The 24,615-nt window shown below is 48.5% G+C and overlaps 2 protein-coding genes across 2 annotated transcripts; one reads left to right on the plus strand and one right to left on the minus strand.

The window, feature by feature from the left end:
* Positions 1-14,529: 14,529 nt before the first annotated feature.
* On the plus strand, positions 14,530-17,326 carry LOC117856481 (potassium channel KAT6). The gene is made up of 6 exons (XM_072293678.1): positions 14,530-15,165; positions 15,457-15,514; positions 15,609-16,265; positions 16,377-16,412; positions 16,494-16,709; positions 16,860-17,326. Exons 1-6 carry the CDS (start codon positions 14,561-14,563, stop codon positions 17,211-17,213), a joined length of 1,926 nt encoding a protein of 641 aa, XP_072149779.1. The 5' UTR covers positions 14,530-14,560; the 3' UTR covers positions 17,214-17,326.
* Positions 17,327-17,587: 261 nt separating this feature from the next.
* Positions 17,588-21,037, minus strand: LOC117859164 (trihelix transcription factor ENAP2). Its single transcript, XM_034742366.2, has 2 exons — positions 19,826-21,037; positions 17,588-17,890 (listed from the first exon to the last, which is right to left on the minus strand). The coding sequence occupies exon 1, from the start codon at positions 20,919-20,921 to the stop codon at positions 19,860-19,862; it is 1,062 nt and encodes a 353-aa protein (XP_034598257.1). The 5' UTR covers positions 20,922-21,037; the 3' UTR covers positions 17,588-17,890; positions 19,826-19,859.
* Between the last annotated feature and the right edge of the window lie 3,578 nt (positions 21,038-24,615).

Raw genomic sequence — 24,615 nt, forward strand, 5'->3', positions numbered from 1 at the left:
ACGGCGTAAGCGACTTCTCTGGCTTGCTGACACGGTGACGGATGCTTTTGCACGGATGAAGCAACGATACGAAGTCAACCTGCGGCGGCGGCTTGGCTGATCGATGGAGATCTTGTTGAGCAGGGCAACATTGCTCACCATTCTGACAACGATAAAAGAAACGGATTTGTGACGTGGAGTACTGTGGCAGACGTGGCGAGGCCCCGCGCGTGGTGTTTCTTAGAGGCGACGAGAGCGAGGTGGAGTCCAACGGCGGATGTGGCGAGGCCTCACGCGTTGTGTTATACTGTTATCGTGGTGGCGACTACGAGGCAGCCTGCGAGAGGTCCGGATTTGGTGGTATCATTCTGTCAGGTAGAGTGTGGTGTTACAGCTGCACTACAGCGGATGGTCCCGCATGGCGGTGGCTTTCTCGGTGCGGTGCAGTCTGGTTCAATCGGTTCCCTATCGACGCAAAGCTACGCCTAGAGGTTTTGGCGAAGACATGAGCGTGAATGTTGGTGGGTGTCGTCATGGCGAGTGGAGTGGTGAGGCCGTGTTGACGCCCCAATCCAACTGATCGGGTGTGGCAGTTTTGAGTTGAGTCGCTACCCGCGTTGATGTTCCAATCCAACCGGGTGAGTCTGTTTTATTTTATTTTCCTTTTCCTCCTATGGTTTCCAGAGCTGTAATCTTGTATTTTTTTTTGCTATATCAATGAAACATGCATTATCTTATGCATTTCTTGAAAAAAAGGAGAGATGCCTATATCCTTGCTGGCGCCGCCTCATCATCACGGACCTTTTGATGATTCACAGGGCTGCTGAGCCGAGAGAAAAAAGGACGTCACGGGAGAAGCACTACGGAGGCACGCGCTATAAGGAGGAGAAGGCGGGCTGGCCAGCTGGTGTAGCATGATGCGGAGAAGACGAAGGCTCTAGAACCTACGAAAGGAAAGACTTGTCCAATTGCCTGATGTAAAGGATCTGATGGCCGAGAATTGCAGTCGACGTGGCCCATCAAGGAGCCTGAGCTTTGAGGCACGATTCGTCTTATATAGATACAGATTTGAACCAACAAATGAATACACCAGTTTACCACTACGTTATTTTTATAGATGGTCCGAAATTTGAGGTAACAAGAAGAAGGAAATAACAATCGGCCCACATACAACACTGGAACAAGGAAAATAAGAAAGAATGAAAGTACATGCACCAATTGCAAAGCACGCCCCGGTAACATAAACTATATAGTGATGACTCATGGCAACTTCCCAACAAATACACTAGCGGCCGGTTGATGATTAGTAACCAGTATTCACTACTAGAAAAATGATCTCTCATCCCTAACCTTAGTACCGGTTGTTTTTGGACCCAGTACTAATGCTAGCATTAGTACCGGTTTCAAAATTGAGATCTCACGGATCCCCTCTAATACCGAATGGGGGTTCCAACCGATACTAGAGGCTTCCCCGCCAACACTTCATTTTTTCACGCGCCATCGATCCACGCGTTACCTTATTTTTTCACTGGCTGACCTTATCTCCAGCGCCCCACCTTCCTATACTTATCCTCCTGAGAGCTCCCTCATCCACCGGCCCTCTCTTCCACCAGATCCCTCCTCCTTCCTTGAATCCTCCCTCCCTCCTCCTCTCCCCTCTCTTCCACCACCGGCTCCCTCCCTCCCTCTCCCTCTCGTGTGCCCTCCCACCCCGGCCTCCCCACTCCTCCATCCTCCGATCACCCCTCACCTCGTGCCTGGGGCGACGAGTGCCGGCAGGGCGAGGTGCGGCGGCGGCGGCTTGGTGGTGCGGCGGCGTTGCTTTTGTCTGAGATTAATTTGTTGCGTTTGTGTGTAGTGGCGGCGGCCGACCTGGAGGGGCGGCGGAGGGGGAAGCGGAGGTGGAGGCGGGAGGCCAGTGGCCGGCGACGGGGGAGGGGGCCGGCGGAGGGAGAAGGAGGGGGCGGAGGTGGAGCTGGTGGCCGGCGGTGGGCGGAGGCTGGCGGGTGCCAGCGCGGGGGATTCATTTTTTTATTTTTTTAATACCATCTAGTAGTACCGGATTGCCAGTACCGGTTGGGCAACCGGTATTAGAAGGGAGTTATGCACCGGTACTAGAGGGTATTTCTGTAGTCGTGATTCGATGCACGAGGTAAATTTGGCTGAGATGATAGTTGTTGCAGAATCGTCCAAATTAAACCAGCTTAAATGCGCTAATTATCATCTTAATGGTTAATCCGATTAATATGCATTTAAAATAGTGTAACTTGACAGTCTATCGGGTCAAGCCCAATTTAACCACTGATTCCACTGATCGAAACAACATGCAACAAGTCTCACACGAAGGTGAGTGCAGACAATACAACATGACGTTCGTTTTACAAAATAGAGTAGCAACTTAATTTACAAACTGAGTTCGAAATACATAAATAGATTACAAGCCAGAATTCTTAAATAAAACATAATGAAAGTCTAAACGATAAAGAGCGAACAAAGATACATGATGATATGAGTATCCTGACGACATGTCATCCAAACATGAGATCATCTCATGGCAAGGCTGGGCGCCACTCGACCGACCAACCCTCAATAAAAGGATGGACATCCCAAGGTTGACCAGCAACCAACTCAACAATTTCTTCATCACTAGGCATTGAAAGTAAACAACAAAACAAGACAGAGTATACTAATACTCAACAAGACTTACCCGACTATGGTATATATACTTAGCCGACTCCTAGTATGCAAGGCTTTTGGCTGAGGGGTTTGTTTTGCCAAAAAGCAACTAGAAGTGGATCCTTACTTTTAAGTTTTAGCATTCAAATTAAGGTTGAAATAACCATTCTACGTGAGCAAAATATTCAAAACTTTTCAACGTTGAAAAACATTTGATTAGATAACAACATAAATATCATTCTCATTTCCTTTCATTCCACTTCTTACTACGATGTGACACAGTGATCGAGGTTCTCTTAACCGAGAGTGGCGGTGAATTGATTTGATTCATTAAACTTGCAGGGTGGACCTAGACATACATCATATGCATGCCCCGTCGAGCAGCATATGGCAAACGGTTCCCTTAGAGAGCGATAGCATTTGAGAACCCCTGCGACCCTCGAGTACTAATCCCCACCGGTACCTCCCCGAGCTAGACGTGAGTTACTAACTAGCGCACAAATAGGAAACATGACCAACTCAATCTACAATCGCGCAATATGGTACTAGTTTTACTAGTTTCAACTACCTCTTACTTCCGTCATGTGGATTGTACAATTCAAACTCAATCAACAGGGCCACACGAACGGGCCTTAATCAACACGGGCTGAGCGCAACCAACAACAATAACCAACACCATTTCTATCTCTGCCCGGTCTCCAATTTTTATCATGTTCACCATGCATTTCTTTCAACCACAACTAGAACAGGGCTATATCTCGCGAGTGACAGACAATCACTCGACTTCTATTGTCTTAACTAAGCATGGCAGTTCTATCGACCTACATATACTAGTATTTGGACATGGGAGTCCTAGTGATCATGTGTAACGACCGACCCCAAACCTTTCAAGTTAATCTTAATCGGAGCCCTGATCCTCTGTCTTGTTTTGCCGCGCCTAAGTGCTCAGCCTTCCGCCGGTCCCGACCCCTGAGACCCGACCCCTCCCCGCTTCGCTTCGATCCCGACCCCGGCAACCCCGTTCACCGTCGGATCCTTCTAAGTCTTCCTCAAACGTCCGTTCTATCCGCCCGGTGGACCCGCGAGATCTTTTCCCCCAGATCTTCCGCGACAGGCGCACTCGAGTTGCATGCCCGCTTTAGAGTCTCCCCGCCGCGTGGCTCATCTTCTCCGACGCCCGCCGCTCAGTCCTGTCTCTGGCTCGCGACCGAATGGATCCTCGCGCCCCCTTTCCCAATGGCGGCGGAAGCCCCTCTGCCACCTTTCTGCAGAACCTCGCCTCCCGCGCCCATCATCACACCGCCAGATCCCGGCCGCAGAGCCCGATGTCGCCCGTCTTTTCCGTCACTTCGATCTCAGTCGCGCCGCCCGGTCTCCGCTACACGACGATTCCTCCATCGCCAACCCCGACCACGGCAGCAACAGCTCCTTTCCCCGCCCTGTCAGAAGCCGCCCCACAATCTGTTGCTCCGCGCTCACCCGCGCGCCCGCGGCTGCATGTCTTTTCACCTGTGCGCCCTCGATTCTAGCGCCGTTTAACCAGTCGCTTCTATCAACTCTTCCGCACGACGACGCCCGCCTCCGCCAAATCCGCTCCTGCGCCGCCCTGACGGCAGAACCCAATGGCCGCTGGCGTCATCCCCGAGTCCTGCACCACCGCCCTCTTCGCTCAATCGCCGCCCCGGCAGAGCACTCCATTGCTTCTCCCCGGCCTTCACGCCGCTCCCCTTCTCTCTCTCTCGCACCGCTTCCCTTGCCATTTCCGCAGCTATAAAAGGGGATGCACAAGCCTGCCGGAGTTTCCCTCCGCCATTGTTGCCTTCAGCTATTCTCTTGCTCCCTGCTCAAGTTCCTAGCGCCACACGCCAGGTTCTTGGGGAAACTCTTCCCTCAGCTCCCCTCAGTTTCCCCAAGTCACCCAGCCGCTTGCTCCTCCGTGCTGCGCAAAAGCTCTCTTGTGATCTGCAAGAAGCATCGCCGCCGCCGGAGCACTGCCGGTCTTAGCCGTTGTTCAAAGCCTTAGTCCCTTCGCCCAAATGTGCTTCTTCCCGACCCCAAGCTTTCCTTTTAGGAAGAAGGTAAGCTGCCGGCCCCAGTCCGCCTCGCCCGACCCCTCTTATCCGCCCGACCCCGGTTCCGTCTCGCCCGACCCTATCTGTTCCGCCAACCCTTATCCGCCTCGCCTGAGGGCTCGGCTGTGATCTTTTTTTTTAATTCGAGGGTGTATGTGTAAAACTCAGGAACCCTTCAGCGCTTGCGTCTGAGGATCCCTAGTATACCACATCCTCTAGTTCAAGGATCAGATCATAAGTTTCCTTTCCGACCCTTGCCTCTTGATCTTCACCAGCTCTCTTGAACCTCCCCACCCTCCTACTCCTTGTCGCGAGTTTCTGGGCTCAGGCGAGCCAGTGTTGCTGTTGAAATAACTGTCTAAGTGCTAACTCTTGCATTGCATTCGTGTAGAGCTGCGCCTCGCCGACGGCTTCTACGAGCTGCACCCGGCGCCAGAAGAAGACGGTGTAGCCGAGCTCCTGCCCTCCGAAGCCGAAGCCACCCCAGAAGTCGAGCAGTTCTCTTCCTCCTTGCTCGAAGGCAAGCCCCGGTTGCATGAAAACCTTGCGTTGTTTTCCAAACTTGCGCATGCCTTCTGTAACATGTTTGTGCATTTACGTATAGGAGTTGTTTGAAACCCTAGATGCATGACTTAGTTATCCCCATGATCTGAGCACTAGCTGTTGGACCGAGTAGTTGCATTGCTTAACTAGGAAACGGTAAAAGCCGAGTGATTCCCTGTCACTCGCGAGTTGTAGGAGTTGGATGTCTACCTTCCTGTTATAATTATAAGGACGATGGACGGGGCAGGGTTTTGGTAACTCTTTGGTGGACGGATGGTTGCCCCGTCTGTCTATGAAAACTTGCTAAGGACCGACAGTGGTGGTGTCCGTGATCAAGTGTTTTAAAGTACTAGCCTCATACTTAGTATGGGATGAGGAAGCCTAGTACCGGATTGAACCTAGACGTGAGCGGTCGCCCCATTGTTCTTGGAACGGAGTTTCCCCTGTTGGATGTCGCACGTGGTGGCATGTGTGGCCACAGAACGGCAGAGGCCGGTTCTGTGGAACCTTGCACCAAAGGAAATGGGCCCGACACGGGTTAGGGGATTGATGGGGAAAGGCCGACACAGGAAGCGACCTCCGGGTGCGCGGATGTCGTGAGGCTAGGTTCACCATGCATGGTTAAAGAACTCGAATCGATTCGTCTGCCTCTCACAGTTTGAGATTGCTTGATCGCTATGTCACCCTGAGTAAATAAGGAATCTGATGATGACATGGTTTTGTGATGATATATATACCTTGGTTGGTTCTATGATTGCTTAGAATAGGTTGCAAAACCTAGACTCGTAAATGAACCTAGAACCGGAGCTAAAATTTGAAAATAGGGTGTTTACTTAGTGCTTTTGGCAAACAAACCCCTCAGCCAAAAGCCCTGCATGTCTAGAAGGAGGTGTAGTTTTACTCCTATCGATTAAGTCTTGTTGAGCTTAGTAGCTCAGCCTTGTTGTGGCTCCTATTTTTCAGGTGAAGCTGCTGCTCCCGACCCCTCTCTTGCTGGCGCTTGGCCGCCCCAGCTCCCGCCGGGCTGGACGGTCGAGTGGGATCCCTCCTCGGACGGTGAGGAGAGGGATCAGTGATGTCCCGGCCGGCCTCACCAGGACATCCGACCCCGACGCGTTGCTTCTGCTAGTGTTTACCTTTTGTTGTTTTCAGGAAACTTGTAAAACTCTGATGTTCTTTTCGCAATTAAATCCAGTGGTTAATTTGTTAACATGGGTGGACTTGTTGTACTCTCTGGAACCGCTCACCTTCGTGTGAGTTTGCTAAACTCGATCCTGTTCAAGGTGGTTAATCGGATGAAATCCGACGGCACTTCGTGTTGACTTGGCTTAGGCATGGGTGTCGCATGATAGGCGACCTAACCCTGTTTAATCAAGCTAATCCGAAGTGGATCCGCCACAGCTGGTATCAGAGCCGTGTTTAGCAGTACGGAGAACACAACAAGCCCTAACACTTCTTTGAAAAGATAAAAGTTGCAAGAAACTTTTGAAAAATCTCGTACGATCGTTAAGGATGGTTTTAGTGCGAGAGGCCCTAGGGGATTTTGGGGTTGTTTTAGGTGAGTAGTATTCTACTTGGTTATCTTGCTAACCCTTCCAGCACTTCGCCACGTCTATCATACGTGTGCTGAGTTCCGCATCACGAGCATGCGAAGGTTGGTAGGGAGTTCTATTCAAGGGACCCTATCATCGTGGTTGTTTTCGCCCACGTCTATCACACGTGCGCAGGTTCCGTATGTACTCCATACGAAGGTTGGTACGGTTCGATTCCAACGAACCTATCAGCACGGTTGATTCGCCACGTCTATCATACGTGTGCTGATTCCGCATCACGAGTATGCGAAGGGTTGTATGGTTCCATTCAAAGGGAACCTATTTCCACGGTTGAGTGCTGTCCATGCAGCCTTAAACGCATGGGTGTCGTTCCTATAGTGAACGGTAATGTTTGGGAACGCTTTCGTGGGTGCTGGCACGAAAGGTTCGTGTGTTGGTGTTTTCTGCAGGTACACTAACCGCGTTCGTTTAGGAGACGTTGTGAAACCCCACTAGCTATTATAGGGAGAGACGTAATTGTTGCCTTGTCACCGGCACTAACCACGTAAGACCCAAGTTCGGGCAGTTGTTTTTGGTTAAGAGTACGGTAGGCCGTGCATGCGTCATAACCAGAAAGTTGTAAGGTTTCCTTCTCAACAGCAACCTTGTTCAGAGGAGTTCTTTTTGGATCTAAGGATTTCTAGTTCTTTCAGTTGCTCTCGGTTAAACCCGAATGCTTCTCTGTCCGACCCCTGACCCTTGGAGTCTATCTCACGTGGTTTCGGTTTCTTGGTTCCAGATGGCTGTTCCCGGGCATGTTCTATTTGGAGCGGACGGTACTTTCCAGTCGACATGTCTGCATTTCGAGGGTTTTCCCGCGATTCTGTGGGACACGTTGAAGTGGTTTGGGTACCAGTCCCCACCCTTGTACGCCGGACGGCTATATCTGGAGCAGGGTATTCAGACGTGCCAAGTGCAGGCGGTGGTACCTCCTCCCCCTGTGCGGCCCGACTGGCCCTCTTTCGGCATAATAGCCTATGGCCTTGCTCCTGAGGACACTTGGGAGTCTGCCGCCCTCCAGCTTCTCACCCAGTTCTGCCAGCTGCATCCCCTGGAGATCACGCTCGACCCGATCGGCCTATTCCCTGTCAGGAATCGGCTGGACCCGGCATGGCTCGACCGCGTCGGGAATGTTGAGGTGCTAGCCACCACGTACGCCATGGTCACCATCTCCACCAATGTCAGGTGTATGGCAGCCCTTTACCGGCTGATCGAGCTTCAAGGGAGAGCTATGACCCTCTTCGCCCGGACCGCAGCGGATGCTCACGGGGGCCTGGAGTTTAATGCCGGGCGATGATGGTTGGGTGCTAACCCACGGCAAGGATGGCGAGTCGGTTCGATTGACGCCGCGGCAGTCGATAGCTCGGGCACGGCGGCGCTGGCCATCCGCGGGACGGCCGCGGCACGCGCGGTAGGGCCACTCATGGCGCTGGCACGGCGAGGCAGAGGGAGCTGGCCCGTGGAGGGTTGAGGGCCCCGCGGCGCGGACGCCGGCGCGTGGCGGCGAGCCTAACACGGCGGCAGCGGCAGAGAGGAAAGGAGAGGGAGAAAGAGAGTGACGAGTGGGCCCGAGACAAAATTGAAAAAGATCTTCCCCCACGGAAGGAGCAAGCTACAAATGACAAAAACTGCCCAAAAATACTCATTGGAAAGATAAAATCATAAAGGACAAAAATAAACTGGAACCAACAGCGGAGCTCAACTAGTTTGCACAGAATTTGAAAAGAAAAATAGTTGAATTTCACTGAATTTTTGGCCCTAGCAAACATCATCAAAAATTAAGAAAAATTATGTAAATTCATCATTTAACATATAGTATTTAAATAAAATAACAGGAGTCACAGTTACACATCAAAATTTTAAGTTACTTTATAATGTTGTATTTGGAAAATTAAACAACAATTGAAAGGTGTTTAAGAAATGCAATGCCATGATGCTTCTTATGCTCTAATGAGGTTCACTAATCCTAAGGTTAACACCCGAGTTGTTACAATACTTATGGGTTGTCAGATTCGATATTTTTCCCTTTTTCTTATAGTAAAACAAAGTGGCTCAGCTTTTATTTTACCGTTAGCGCACGGCTTGATTGGTCAACAAGGCCCGGGTCCACTTGCATCAACCACGGTGTTGAATCTAAAGCAAATTTAAGAGGATGCGACTATCTTATGGGTGCATAGACTTGAGCTGTAGGGGTGCATATATGGTGAAAATTATATTCTAATTGTTAGTTTTGCATTTTGATGCAGGTGCATATGCACCCTCTAAATACTGTGTACTTGATTGATCGGCCAGCCGTTCGCACGTGTGAGCACAAAGGCGTGTACGTCCTGTCTGCTTTCCCTCTCGTTCTTGCTGCCATGTGGGACACACCAGCAGTCATCTTCAACCTCTAACTAGTATGGCAACGATAAAAGGCAGCGCCTATCTTTACATGGACACCTGAGCACGCCCGCAATCATTCCCATCCTGTCAGGCTGTGAAGTTGAAATCCACTGTGAGGCTAGAGCAAATCGGAGCTGATGCGCGTGTATGGACTTTGAGATGTGCATGCTGCATATATAGTGAAAAATTTGTTGTAATAGCTATTTTTTTTCATTTTCAGTGTGGGTGCATATGCACCCAATAGCTTTACCGTTGTTGGACAGGATTGAGTTCTTCCCTGATTGACCTCAGCAATCTTGTATTCTTTGTAGATAGTTGATAGCGCACAAGATGTTAATAAGGAAGTTGTCACACCCGATTTTAAGGACAAAATCGAGTGCATTAAATACATGTGCGCCACGATCAAGTTACACACATGTACGACAATAGTGAACATCAAAGACAGTGCTAAATCGAATAAAGAGAGTATTAACCAATATTACATGACCAAATGTCTCAAATAAACCACAAAATCTAATTATTACGCAGCGGAACTCCAAAGACGACGACGACTCCACAGGCAGCTGACTGAAGAAACGTACGCCTAGAACTCCTCAAAGTCGTGTAGGTACTCCTCTTCCCAATTAGCTTGGTCTGAACAGCGGTTTTGCAAGGGTGAGTACACTTATGGTTGGTACTCAACAAGTCGTGGGGAATAGTGTAGTGTAAGGCTAATTCAAGGTATGGCTAAGGCATAAATAGCATTCGCTTTTAATTAAGTTGGTCAAGTTTTATTAGCAATTAACTAAGTATAAGTTCATACCACCCGAAATTAAACATGATCATAAATAAAGTAAACAACAAATGCATGAAATGATAACAAGTTAAGTCCATCTTCCGATAATATTATCATGTGAAGGTCCAGGCCGCTCTTAACCGTGAGCACGGCTGATCGATCAGTTTAACACTCTGCAGAGGTGGCACATCTTTACCCACAAGTCGCGTAAAAGTTCAAAAGAACTTTGGACCCAACCATGCGGTGTTTGCAAGGCACCATACCACACTTCCGAGGTGTGATTGCATAGGGACGCTACGAGGCCTTTACAAAGATTCATTAATCAGTGGTAACCCGCTAAGGTTTCGGTGTCTGGCGTGCACCACCCATCCCAGGTAAAATGCAACGACTCAGTCCCCCCTCTTGCCTCATCACGAGTAAGGTCACCCCAGACTAAGGTTTCTAATTAATCAGCCAAGACCAGAGCCATTTAGTCTTGTGGTAGCACTGTTTTCCTGGGTGGTTCTCCATGTTCCGATTAACAAATAATGATCTTGTCTTAATGAAAGGTATAACAGAAGTAAAGCAAGATTAAGCATTGTATGAAGTTAAACCACCATGTACCAAGTGAGCACTAAGCATGAGCTACCCAACATAAAGTAAACCGGTTGGTCAAGGCAAAGGTAAATCAATCTAGGCGAACCTTAATTGGGACCCATCAATTCAATCTTAACATGTGCATAGCATAAATGTTGAGTACGAGAAAGTAAAGGTGTATAGGATAAAAAGGTAGTGATCAAGGACACGACTTGCCTTCTTGGCCTTGCTCCTGCTGTTCGTACTCCTCGAAGGCTTGATCTGCAACTCCCTCGAACTGCGGGGCGTCTACACGCGTCACACGAGCACATACAAGCAAACATGGGCAAAAAGTAAGAAAACAGTACACCAAACATAGTTAAACAGAGAAAACAAGCTTGAAAAGATGATCTACGCTTTAAAACGAACACGTGGATATAAAGAACGCGAAAAACGGAGTTAAGATGCGAAAGATATGATTAAAACAAGATCCAGGGACTTTTCTGTGAGAAAAACAAAACTTTTAGGGCCTATCCGCGAAAACCGAGGGCTTATACGTAATTATACGTATAAACCGAAGGTCTGACACGTAAAAACTCAATTCCAGACGGCGGGTTGATTTCTGGAAAGCTCAAGGGTTAAACCGAAAAGTGCGAGGGCAGATCTGTAAATATTTTTCAACGCGATCTGGACCGCGGGTTGATTTGAGAAAAAGGCGGGGGCTTAAGAGCAAAAGCGGCGCGGCGCGGCATAGTTGATCGGTACGCGGCCGGATTGACTCGCGATCGACCGTCGGATCGAGATCGGACGACCACGGTCGACGATAACTCGCGGCGGCGGCGGAAAAGAAACGGCCGGCGGCGGCGAGTGGCGGCGCGCGACGGCGAGCGGCGGCGGGTCGCCGGAGTTGGCCGAAATAACGCCACGGGCATCCGTTTCGCGCGCGGAAGGCACCAGAAGAAAGAGGAGGGCGCGGCGAACTCGTTTTGGGGGTTCTTGTCGACCGGAGCTCACCGGAGGCGGCGCTAGACGGCGGGGAAGTGGCGGCGGCGCTTGGAGCTTCGGGCGCTAGGGTTTTGGGGAGCTGCGGCGCTGGTGGAGGAGACCGGGAGGGGCGGCGGCTTTTATAGGCGCTAGGAGATAGGGCGCCCCGGGTTTAAACCCCCCCGAAGGAGTCGGAGCGGAGGCGGACGGCTGCGGAATCGGCGGCAGCCGTTGCGGAGTCGGACTCTCGGCCGGATACGGCCGGAGGAGGAAGAAGACGGGTGGCGGGCCGGCGCGACTTCGTGGGCCGGCGCGCGTTCGCGGGCTGCGCGGCGTCGGGTGAGTGGCAGGCCGGGGCGGAGCGGTGGGCCGGCGCGCTTCGCGGGCCGCGGAGGAAGCGGCGAGCGGGTGAGCGGGCGAGCGGGCGAGCTGGGCCGGCAAGGCTGTGGCGCAGCTGGGCCGCAAGGAGAAGAAAAGGAGGGGGCCGGCGGGCGGTGGAGCAGGCCGGTGGAGATGCTGCGGTTGGACCGAAAGAAGAAAGGGGAAGGGAAGGAGAAGAAGGTTTCGGCCCAGGTGGAGGAGAAGAAAAAGAAAGAGAAAGAGAAAAAGGAAATGGTTTTGGAAACTTGAATTTAAATTTGGAAATTCAAAATTTGATTCAAACTCAAGCAATCAAAATAATTGCACCAGCATGAAGGCACAAATAATTCCTATGATGAATTAATTAAATTAAAGAAAATAAATTTAAATGCCTAGAATTTAAATGACTCCCTAATTTGAGTAAATTTTAATGAATTTAAATTATTCAAAATTTTGGGTGTTACAGAAGTGTGTTGTTACAAGGGGATTGATTGTGAAATACGTGATCTTTCTTAAGATGCAATTGCGGAAAGAATTGTTATAAAGTTATTGCCCATGTCATTTGGTCGATCTAGCAATCTGATTACTACTTTTTCATTTTTAAATCCATGTTTTCTCGCAACATTGAGGTGCCTCTTTATGCAAGCAAAACCAACACAACCGGCTCAAGCCCTCTTATTGTATACTATGAGTCTTTTCAAGCTTCCATAGCTGCAAGCCTGCAATAGAGGATGCCATGGTATCAAATTACAGCAAAGAAATGCCAAGCTCGCAGATGAAGGGCGCCGGGTGTGAAGCATAAGCTAAGTATTGTTCATTGGCACGTCTATGGTGATCGGTGATGGAAAGTTGACATTCTCAATATATGGCAACTAAATAACAAATTAACGTAGTAGGATCATATCGTACCAAGGATGCAAAATACTCAAATGTTGAATTATTCGGTGATCTATGTGAAGTTGTGAATTGAACATAGGTGGATAGCAAAATAGCAAAATATGTGACCAGCCCATAAGATTCAACAACGGACGAGTTGTAATAAAACTACAATCCATATCTTTGCTCGATCCAGCAATTTGAAGGGTTTTTCCTCCCCATCCCAACATTTTTTAAAGGAACTGGGACTGTCATTGAACCGAGTTATCAGGTGTTTCACCTGTTACAATCCCAGCAATGCGTGCTGGTATATCAGGAACCCAAACTTGTCCAGGTTATGGGCAGCCGAATAACATTACAGACTCGAGTAACATAACGGATGGAACAGCTGTGGAAGGATGTAGCAATCATGAGCTTGGCTTCTTATATGAGCACAGCATCCATTTAGGCCGGGTCCTTCCTGTGGTGGGCATGCACCAGGTTCTGGGCATCAGACTCAATGAGCAGGTGGCTTATCCCCCTCTAAGGCCAATGCTAGACTCAATGAGCAGGTTTGAACTCTTGTGTGGCATTGGGCCCGGAATACGCGTTCGCAGTTGGGTTGGGCTCGCATGGCACGGGGTTATAGTAGTAGGCCAAATTCAGCACAGTTTCATCAACCATCGTAAACACACAGCCCAGCCCGAGCCAAGAACAGAGAGTTTGGAAATCTGGGCCGTGCGATCGATCGACCCGCGTAATTGCAAGGCAAAGATGAAAGAGATCCCGTATCAAATCCGGAAGAGAGTACTAGTAGGAAACCCGGGAGTGATCGACTCCGATCCGATGCTTAATTTTATCCGATCCTGCGTAGACGGAAAGAAATGTTACTAGGTGTTCGTGTCGGGGAAGGCGCAGAGCGCCGGAGATCGACCCGAAGCTTCCCTACAAGTCTTGCCTTGTTGAAATCCTGCGACCAGGGCCTACAATGCACCGGCTGCTGCCAAATTAACGAACCAAGTTTCCCTATTGTTGCCCTGCATGAGATCTCTTCAATTATCTGGCTGCACGCACTTCTCTATCTTCGTCGTCTTCCTCATCATCCAGCCTCCATGGGCAGCGTCATCCTGTAGCAGCTAGCATCGCCTTGCATTTGCAGGTGTGTTCTCTTCTCTATAAACTCGATTAAATTTAAGATAGTTTGCACTCTTTTTGAAACGGATGGATTACTGCCCACTGGTGTAACCATTAGAAACTAATCTGGGCTAGGTAGTTGATGCCCTTGAACTTTTGGGGGTTACTTCTGGTTCTTGCGAGGAGCAACAGACGATGCTTCCATGGGGATCATCTCTAATAGCTTTGTAAAGTAGAGTAACTATGCATTCATTTAGGTCTAAAAGAAAGGAGTGTCCATCAAGCCATGCATTAGAACTCGCTAGTCAAGCCTACGACGAGAGTAGCCCATCTGGATAAACCTCTATGGCTTGCCTTTTAACTCGTCTGCACCCAATCATTGTTGAAAACAAATATTATCCCATGTGTTTAGTCAGACCACGATCTCTGCCGGCTGCCGCCGTTGCTAAAATACCCGATTTGTTTCGAGGTCAGACGGAAATGCAGCACCTTTCCATTGCTTTTGTGCATACAAAATCTCAATATAATAGCTTGCTCCTAGCCTCCTACAAACACACTGCTGGCTGATTCTCGCCGCCCCGTGCTGTTCTGTCTCAGAGGCCACACCACCAGGGGAGTTTCTGCTGATAAAAAGAAGCTACCAGCGGGGTAGCATGGCAAGACCAGCGGCGGACGAGGGAGAAAGCTGGACACTGCCGGCGGCGAACAACGGCAGCCGCGGCATTTCCGGCGAGCTCCTCCCTGCGTTCGGTGAACCCTTCCCTTATTCCGTCGGAAACACCATCATCAACCCTTACGACGGCCGGTACAGGTACTCCCGTGTGACGCATTGCGTTCGCACGTGTACGTTTCGATCAGTGCACGGGCTGACGTCTGCACGTGTGGGCAGGTGGTGGCAGGCGTTCCTGATCGTGCTGGTGCTGTACTCGGCGTGGGCGTCGCCGTTCGAGCTGGCCCTCGAGAAGGCCGCCACCGCGCCGCTCCTCGTCGTGGACCTGGTCGTCGACGTCTTCTTCGCCGCCGACATCGCCGTCTCCTTCTTCGTCACCTACTTCGACAGGTCCGCCAACCTCTTCGTCGACGACCGAAGGAAGATCGCCACGAGGTACCTGACGCGGCCGTGGTTTGCCATGGACGTGGCCTCGACGGTCCCGTTCCAGATCATCTACCGGCTGGTCAGCGGCAGCAGCACCGGGTTCAGGTACCTCAATCTTCTCCGGCTGTGGAGGCTGCGGCGCGTCAGTAAGCTCTTTGCAAGGTACAGCATGTCTCTGTGCATGCATTATACAATCTCTTTAAAGACACTTTTAAGCATGGCTGTTAAAATCGTGATTCTCTCTGCCAATTTTACGTCTTTACGATCTTGATTGATTCAAGGCCTTATTTTGATTCTACGATTCTACTCGATAGAATCTACACCTCTACAATTATATGCAAGACCTTATTATTCCAATGAAAACTAATAATTTGATGTAGAATCTACGATTTTGACAATCTTGCCTTTAAGACACTATATTGGTATGTTTACATGATCAATGTATTATTGTAGATGGGAGAAGGACATCAGATTCAACTACTTCTACACCAGGCTCGTAAAGCTCATCGGCGTGAGTACACTTAACAGTGATTATTCATGGATTCATGTCATAGTTTCGAACACTCAGAATTTCTTGACGCTCCAACTCGTTCGCGTACGTGCAGGTGACGCTGTTCGCGCTGCACTCGTCGGCGTGCATCTTCCTGTGGATGGCGTTCCACCACCGGGACAAGGAGCACACGTGGCTGGGAAGCCAGGTGCGCGACTTCACGGACCGCAGCGTCTGGGTCGGCTACACCTACGCCGTGTACTGGTCCATCACCACGCTCGCCACCGTCGGCTACGGCGACCTGCACGCCGTGAACCCCGGCGAGATGGCGTTCGCCACCGGCTACATGCTCTTCAACCTCGGCCTGACCTCCTACATCATCGGCAACATGACCAACCTCGTCGTCCACGCCGCCACCAACACCTTCAGGATGAGGGACATGGTGCGGCGGGTCTCGACGTTCGGGGCCGCGAACCAGCTACCGCGGGAGCTGAGGGAGCAGATGATGGCGAGCGCGCAGCTCAGGTTCAATGCCGGGGAGGTGATCCAGCAGCAGCTGCTGTCCGACCTGCCCAGGGCGCTCCGGTCCGGGGTCGCGCAGCACCTGTTCGGGGACACGGTGCAGCGCTGCTACCTGTTCCAGGGCGTCTCCAGCGGCCTCGTCGTGCAGCTGGTTTCAGAGATGGTGGCGGGGTATTTCCCCCCGAAGGCGGACATTGTCCTGCAGAATGAGACCTCGACGGACTGCTACATCGTCGTGTCCGGTGCAGTGGTAAGCACGTCTTCACACCTGCCAGCAACCCTCTACAATGATCTTCACTTTCGATTCATCTCCTTGCTCTAACTCTGTTCGTCCTGTTCATTCTCCTTGCTTATGTATCAGGACGTGTTGGCAACTGCTGACGATGGAACAGAGAAGGTAAACCACTCAAGCCCCAAAGATAAATTGAACATCATAAATTGCAATTTCTTTCTGATCAATTGTGTTGCCCTCTTTCAGCTTGTGATGAAGGTAGGGCCGCACGGCATGGCAGGGGAAATGGGGGTGATCTTTGGCACCCCACAGCCGTTCACCGTCCGGAGCAGGAGGCTCACGCAGGTTGTGCGCATCAGCCGGAGCCATCTTCTGCAGATACTACGGCCCAACACTGCAGACGCGGACACTGTACACGCCAATTTTGTTCAGTACCTCAGATCTCTGAGGGAACACGTTGCGGTGGATGCGCCATTTTTCAGGGAGATCCTTTCCGACACAGGCCTGGTAAGTACAAAAGGAAAAAAAAATGGTTCTGAAATGAAGGAACTTGCAGCATCAACTCTGAAACTTGGTGTGTAACATGTCCCGTTTGCACAGGATCGGCTTCAGAACTATGCCATATTTCAAAAGCAGTTGCACGAAGGCGCCAGGATCGTTCGGGACCAAGATGCCAGGCTTGGCTCCCAGCAACACGAAGAGACAGCTCCCTGCAACATGTTGCTGCGTCGACAACACAAGCCACGAGTGGTCATCCATGATCACTTCCCCGGCGATGGCACTGAGAAGACTCGGAACCGTGCAGGGGGGAAGCTCGTCTGCCTTCCGGATTCGCTGCAAGAGCTGATGAAAGTTGCCGAGGCGAAGTTTGGGAAGGCGGTGAGGACGGTGCTCACCGTCGACGGCGCCGAGGTGGAAGACGTCGCCGTGCTAAGAGACGGGGATCACCTGGTGCTGTGTTGGTAGATTAGACCCAGCTGCAAGTAGCAAAAGCACGCGCAAAGCGTTTCACACCATCCTGTTCCCGAAATTTTATGCAGGGGAAGGGTGAAAAGAAAGTTGAATTGTGCAATTTCGCTACAAAATCTGTCCCCGGAAACCGTACGGTAGCAAATAATTTCATAAAAAGAACATCCAATCATGGTGAGAGTAAAACACTGCTCTTCACGAAAAGAAAATGCAAAACCGTTGGGGGGAAGCGCCCTCCATTAGGACACAAAGAATGTGCAATTTTTGTCAACACAGGTGGAAGGCACAATGTAAACACATCTGCAAAAAGGCCACTGAGAATCTCAGTTCCATAAAAGATATGTAAAATGCAGCAGTTATAACCCAGTACATGAAGCACTACGAGCTATCAAATGATATTATCTGGAAATCACACATCAGTAAGCCAATAGCCATATACAATAACCAAAAGAGCAGTAATATTTTGCTTAGCATTGCTGAGGAAAGAAATGCAAAAGAGAATTATACAACAATCTGCACTGGTTGTTGGCGGATATATTCCCTGTTAATTCATTAGCTACATATCACTTGGGATCTGAGTACTCACAATCCTAATATCAGCAGTTACAGAGTTAATCATAATAACCTGCCTACCATGTGGATTCATCTATTGACATGAAACCCCAATTTTGTTCCTGAAATAACAAAGTTCAACAAGTCATAATCTGTTCCAGCTTCCAGCATAAAATTTACGACAAAATTAAAATGGGTACATGCGAGGGAACCACTAGTGGGTACAATAAAACCAAATGTTAAAAGATATATACAGGTCTTAACAAAAATAATATGGGCCTGGACTTTGCTGACAATATTTCCTAACATATAACAATACAGAAGGCCCAAAAAAATTGTTGGGTTGCAATTTCAACTTCCACTGCCACAGGCAATCCATGGACCATTTGGTGGAAATCTAGAAGTTATATATCCCACTGGCCACCGTAGATACAAACAGTAATCGAACTCAGAAAAGGCCAAAGGGCAGCGGCCAAAGTCAACTAGTTGAATGTCAACAATACTTCAGAATGGATATTCTTATCATTCCTTTTCAAATCATGGAAAACTAAGATGCAACTACCATATGAAGTCACTGAGTGTTTGTGAACTTGAACTCAAAGCTTGACACAGAACAGATATAGTAGTCAGAACATAACAAGGGGGAAAGAAACTGAGAGGTTAGGAGACGCCCATGAAGATGCATTCAAGAGGATGTCTTGACCAACCTAGAAACTTAAAGTTCTAAACAATACTGGAAATTTATATCCTAGTTTCCAACTGGACCAAACAGGCCAAGAGTAATAATGATTCATGAACACCTCCATTTCTTGACATCAGGCAAAATATTTTATAACAAGTTTATAACTGAAGTAGCAACACCTATCAACAGAAAGCTGAATTCTTTAAAAAATGTTTCTATCAGCACAATTAACAGCTCAGTCACTGCACAAAATGGAACCCTGAAATCACAAATATGCATAGTACAGCTCAAGAAACATGTCTGATTATCTACATAAGTTTAAGCAGATACCTTTAATCTTTTCCATTACAGTACAAGTAGCTTATAACTAGCTTGCAACTAGCACTTATCCCTCTTTCCACAACAAATACTTACAATGGATATCAATACCCTTAATATGCCATGCCAATTAAACACAGACATGACAGCTCGGGCACTAATGCTTTCACATGCCAGACATGATAACATTTCAACAAGTAATCTTTGGAGAAGGTGAATAAATTATATGAGTGATGAATTTGATTTGTCCAAAGAAAGCAATATTCCAGTAGACTTGACAACCTTCAGGTTGAAGTTTTACAAACTCATAAATACAGGGCCCACTGATGTTCCAGCACATAACTGACTAAGATACCAAGGTATGGTAAACACATATACTGTTGAACATATCATGATCAAAAGCAACAATAAAAGTTCAAGTATGACCAATAAATTCCAATATTCCCAACAATATCTATGAGGCAATTTGAATACTCCAGCAATAGCATATTGATCTAAACTAGCATATACTGCCATCAACTGACACCAGATTTCATTCTCATGAAAAAACAAATCACAGGTTTAAGAGAGTAATTGGCACTCTTTTGCCTCTCATTCTCAAATATTTGAAGATTTCTGGTTTGCCCTCTACTAGTTTCCCTAAGTCTAACATCAACCTGATTTGTTCTGCTACAATCTTCCTTATGACAGAATTTAAACACAAAATACTATGTGAAACAATGCTGAGTCCCAATATACTACTCTACAAAAGTTATCAATGGTGCTGAATGATGACATCTTATGCAAACATGGGAAGTAAGTTGGTACAGGGCACCTTTCGCATTGGCAACCACACACTTAGTTTCTTGAATAATATGGTTCACCACAAGAAACGGAATACTGAGATCTTTCAAGAATTGTCATTCCAGACCCAAAAAGGATGATTCAGTCTTTAGTTTACCAAGTCATGCAGAATTTAATGAAATCCATACATATATGCTACAATAACACATAACCTGGCACTTTGCTTCAGCAAAAAATTGCACACAACATAAGCTGCTGAGATGAGTAAACCAACCTCATTTTGTGAACTTCCACTTCCAGGCTATATGCTACGGAGAAGCATCCATGGCACCATTGTTTTGCACTTCACCACCACCATCCTCCAATCTCTTATCATCACCACCATCCTCATCCTCTTCCACATCACTCCCATCCCCATCCTCATCACTGAGACATGCAATCTCCGCTTTCGCCTTCTCCAAAATCTCCCTCCACTTTGCATCGAGGTCCCTTTGCAAATCCCTCCTCATTTGCTCCACCTCTGCCATGTGCCGCCTCTTGCTACTCTCCATCCTCGCAAAAACCTCCCCAAACTTCTGAATCGACTCTGTGAGAGCCATGAACCCGTTCCGATCCCCTTCAACAGCACAGACTTTCTGCGGTTCAGGTTCACCCAATTCCGCTCCCGGCCCTGAAAGCCCTGGCCTTGGCTCCCCACCGCCGCCCAGCAGGCACTCCGGAGCCTTCATCCCCCATCCCAAGCGCGGCGATGGCTGCGTGTCACGGCGGCGCTTCACGACCGGAGGCTGGAACGGGGGCAGGGGCGGGTGCGGTGGAGGAGCCGGGGGCGACGGGCGCAGGATTGACACCATCTTGTCATAGTAGACCCATTTCACGGGGCCAAAGGGGGAGGGGAGGTCGCGGCGCGCGGCGAGGCGCGCCTTGTCCATCTCCTTCTTGAATTGCTTCCTGAGCGTGTCGACGCGGTTGCGGCAGTGCGTCTCGGAGTAGTACCCCGCGGGCTGACCCGCGGCGGCGGACGTGAGGCGGGCGACCTCGAGCCACTCATCGGCGCGAATGCCGCTGCGCCCCGCCCCCGGTCGGACGAAGCGGTCGCCCCAGGCGTCGAGAAGCGCGAAGGTGGAGCGCTCCGTCCACTTGGGCGCGGCGCGCGGGGCCAGGACCTCGACCTCGTACGGCGCCAGTCGCGGGGCGAACTCGAAGCCGAGCGCGTACTGGTCGGTGCGGCGGCGCTTGGCGCGCGGGGAGGAGGGCGACGGGGAGCCGCCTGATGAGGAAGCGGGGGAGGGGGAGGGGGACGCGGCGGCGGCCGCGTCGTCGACCATGGCCGCGGCTAGGGCCTCGAGCTCGTGGGCCGCGTCGTCGCCCATGGCCGCGGCTAGGGTTTCGAGTTCGTGGTTGGTGGAGTGGATCGGCGAGGTGGGTTGGCCGGGACCGGTAAGAATCCGGCGAGTTTTGGGCAGGTCGTCCGGTCTCCGTGAGGTTCAGCGCGACACTGGCACACTGTATCCACGTCCTGCTAGAGCTACTGTAAGTGTACGCTAGTGAAAATTAGAAAGATGCCAATTAAAAGTTTGTCCTTTTTGAAAATTACTGTTGGTCCTTTTAAAAAAAATGCAAGCAAGGTTTAGTAAAGTGTTGAGTTGAAAGGTAGGATCAATTTTTAAGGAAAAAGTCTAAATTACTCCCTCAAGTATAATCAAAGTCTCAATAACCTAGTAAAGTATTTCTTGGTTTCGTCTACCCCTTAAAATATACCATTTGGATCAATTTACCTTTTAATACAGTTTGTGTTTTTTCTTATGTACAAGTTGAGTCTTAAGATAAAATTTTGTAAGAAGATTGTAGACATCATGTTAGAAAAATGTATCATGATTGGTAGGATATTTAATAATAAATATATCCTTGTGATACAAAACTATATAAAAAATAATGATGAAATAATTATAATATATTTTCTTTACATAGGTTCTGATGCGCACTACCACCCTGCAAAAATCTTAAATTAAAATTCAACTTAGGTATGGTGAATAAAAAAGATAAATTGCATTATGGATTAAATTGAACCCAATAGCATAGTTTATGAGGTAAATTGGACCAAAATATACTTTAGGGAGTTATTTCTTTTCTTTTTTTAAAGCTATTTTTGTGTGATTTTTCTATCTTGCATTTGGATGAGGTGTTTTTCTACGGCCAAATCAGTGCTAGAACACGTGCAAGAACATTTACAATGATCCATTGACAAATTTATGCATGACAAGCCAAGTTTTCTTTAAAAAATCACCTCATGGTCTTTTTGACAAATATGCAAACTCTAGGGCGAAGTATTGATCTTCTTAAAGAGATCCTTTGGGCAAAGTTACACCACAGGTTACAAATCCATGAAATCGGTGATTAAGTATTGATCTGGATTTTTTTTTCAAAGCAACCTCCGAAAAGATTAGAGAGTTCCTGCTATTCACTATAGATAGAACAGACTTGATCCAGTTTTTTAGGCTTTTTAAGGGATGTTCGGAAAAACTCGATGATGTGATCCAGGCTATGGTCCAATTTTCGTAAGATTTGGAGTTCGTTTAAAAGATTTTTGATCTGTTGACCTACTAGACAGTGACAGCTCGCTGAGGTCTCGCAGAGACAGTTCATAGGCTTCTTAAGGCAGGTTATCCACGGCTAATTTTGTGGTGAACGGTTCACGCACTAATCTTGAAACCAAGCATAATAATAAGTTTGAGCACATGCATAGCTTATTTATGTACCACACTCTCCATGTATCCTGCAGCCTTTTGCGCTATTAGCTACTTGGAACTGAATGTAATTGCTAACTAGGAACATTAAGGTTATGCACAAGCACAAACACCCCTCCCTAATGATTGATCTCCATTCTCCAGCCACCAGCAGTTTCATGTTTACTAGAAACACAAGCGACCGCCAGCTTCCCGTTTAACTTTGTACTTGCTGGAATTGAAGAACGGATAGCAGCCCAATGATTTCCTGCAAGTTTGTTTACTGTCTTAAAAGATGAAAAAAAGAGGTATAACAAAAGCAATTTGTTGGTTCCATGAAGGTGACTGCAGCCTAACCCTGGCATTCTTGAAAATTCTGGGTACCTGCAGATAGAGATACCTGGTGGTAGCGCCTTGATGGCTCTTGCTTGGCATGCTATGGCTGCGTGTACAGCTAGAGTCATTTCCCGTTCCAACAGGAGCTGCATTCTCCCTGGAACTATCGTTGACTGACGCACTATTTTCCCGCAGGGCTGATACGGTTGAACTTGAGAAGCTCTTGCTCTTCTTCCTCCCACCACCACCAGCTCTTGATGGCGAAGGCAGGAACAGCTTGATGATGAAGCCTGCTCCCTCCATAGAGGGGGTCTTCTTCCGCCAGGGCTTGGTGCTGGAAGAACTCCTTGCGGTGGTCAATCTCACCGAGCTGTTCAGTGCTAATCCGTCTGTGGTTGTGGCCCTACTAGACAGTGACAGCTCGCTGAGGTCTCGCAGTGACAGTTCATAGGCTTCTTGAGGCAGGTTGTCCATTGCTTGTAGCATCATCTCCCGGTGGTGCCTGCTGATCGCCTGTGCCTCTGCTTCTTCCGGCCAAAGATTGGAATAGTTGTTGGCGATCTTGGATTGCTGGACCCAAGATTCGTAGTCGAAGTCCTGCGCGTCCTCATGGGTTTGTGACCAGACTGGACTTGTGAAGGTGAAGGGCTGCTGCTCCGAGAGAGAAGCAGATGTAGAAATAGAAGTCGGAGCCATGAAATGAAATGAGCCGAATTGCAAGGAGACTGTTTGTTTGATTGTCCGGATCGGAGTTGGGAGGAGATTAGCTTGTTTGATTGTCCGGATCGGAGTTGGGAGGAGATTAGCTTGATGCGAGAGATCTTTTATAGATGAAGATGACTAGGGTGGCTGAGGAGAGCTGGCTTTTGACGGAAATGGAGGTGAGATGATCCAGTCCTCCATTTGGTAGCCCATGCCCACGCCAAGTGAAACTCCATGTAGCAGTCTCGCCTGCTTGCTTTGAACTCAACTGAACTGAATTGAATGGAATAGAATAGGTGACAGACAGGGAGAACGTGTTCGATCAATTTCCTGCATCTTTTACTGGCCTCGATCTATTCTGGCGGCTGCAAAATCTACATTCCTGAGCTATCCATGGTTGCCTTGCCTCTCCGTGACGCACGGCAATGATAAATTATTGCTGCCATTCCTGAGTGCGGTCTTAACAGTACGTACATCACACGTACACACTACACGTACTTAATTGGTTGCCTCTTTTCTTTGCGCACCATCTGCAGTTTAAAACATACTCACTCTGTCCTGTTGGTTACTTTGTACTGTATTTGCTTGCTAGAGAGCAACTTGTCAAACGCTTAAGATCCCAACCAGTACCATGATTCTTCCAATTTCAAAGTTCATGTGCATATTCGATCCCAGCATCAAAATACTGTTTTTTGTTTCAAGGGAGTTTTATCGGTACCTGAAAAGATGCAAATTGTTCGTGCTTACAACAGAGGAAAAACAACGAGGAGTTAGGCTTCCGTTTTCCGTAAAATCATTTTTTTAAAAAAAAAGCATCAATGCGTTCTCCCCACGGTATTCCTAAATCGCGCGCCTTTTCTGCAAAGCCTTTATGGGCCGAGGCCTTAGGCCACTTTTGGATGGGCTTATGTTGAAAAAAACTTTTAGATGGGCCGAACTAGATTGTGTTAGAAGAACTCAGCCTTGCTCGCTCGCTGCGACTACATGTCGCATACGTGACAAACTCACCTTTTACGGCTCCGCGCGGTGGGTTTTTTGAACGGCTCAGGTAGCATGGCAGTGCATGTATGCAATAGATTATACGCGTCGCCCAGTTTTCATTTTCAAAAATAAGATAACCCATCCATGCATGCAATAGAAGATGAAATTGATGATATCACCCCACATGCAAAGAAAGTTTCAATCTGAAAAAATCTACAGATAAATCGTGCATCTAAATTAAATTCCGAATCCATCAATGGGTTTCTTACATCAAGCCACTTGACTACGTTTCAATGAAATATTTTAAAAATACTTTAATAAT

The sequence above is a fragment of the Setaria viridis genome, chromosome 5, assembly GCF_005286985.2.
Source record: "Setaria viridis chromosome 5, Setaria_viridis_v4.0, whole genome shotgun sequence".
Taxonomy (NCBI): Eukaryota; Viridiplantae; Streptophyta; class Magnoliopsida; order Poales; family Poaceae; genus Setaria; species Setaria viridis.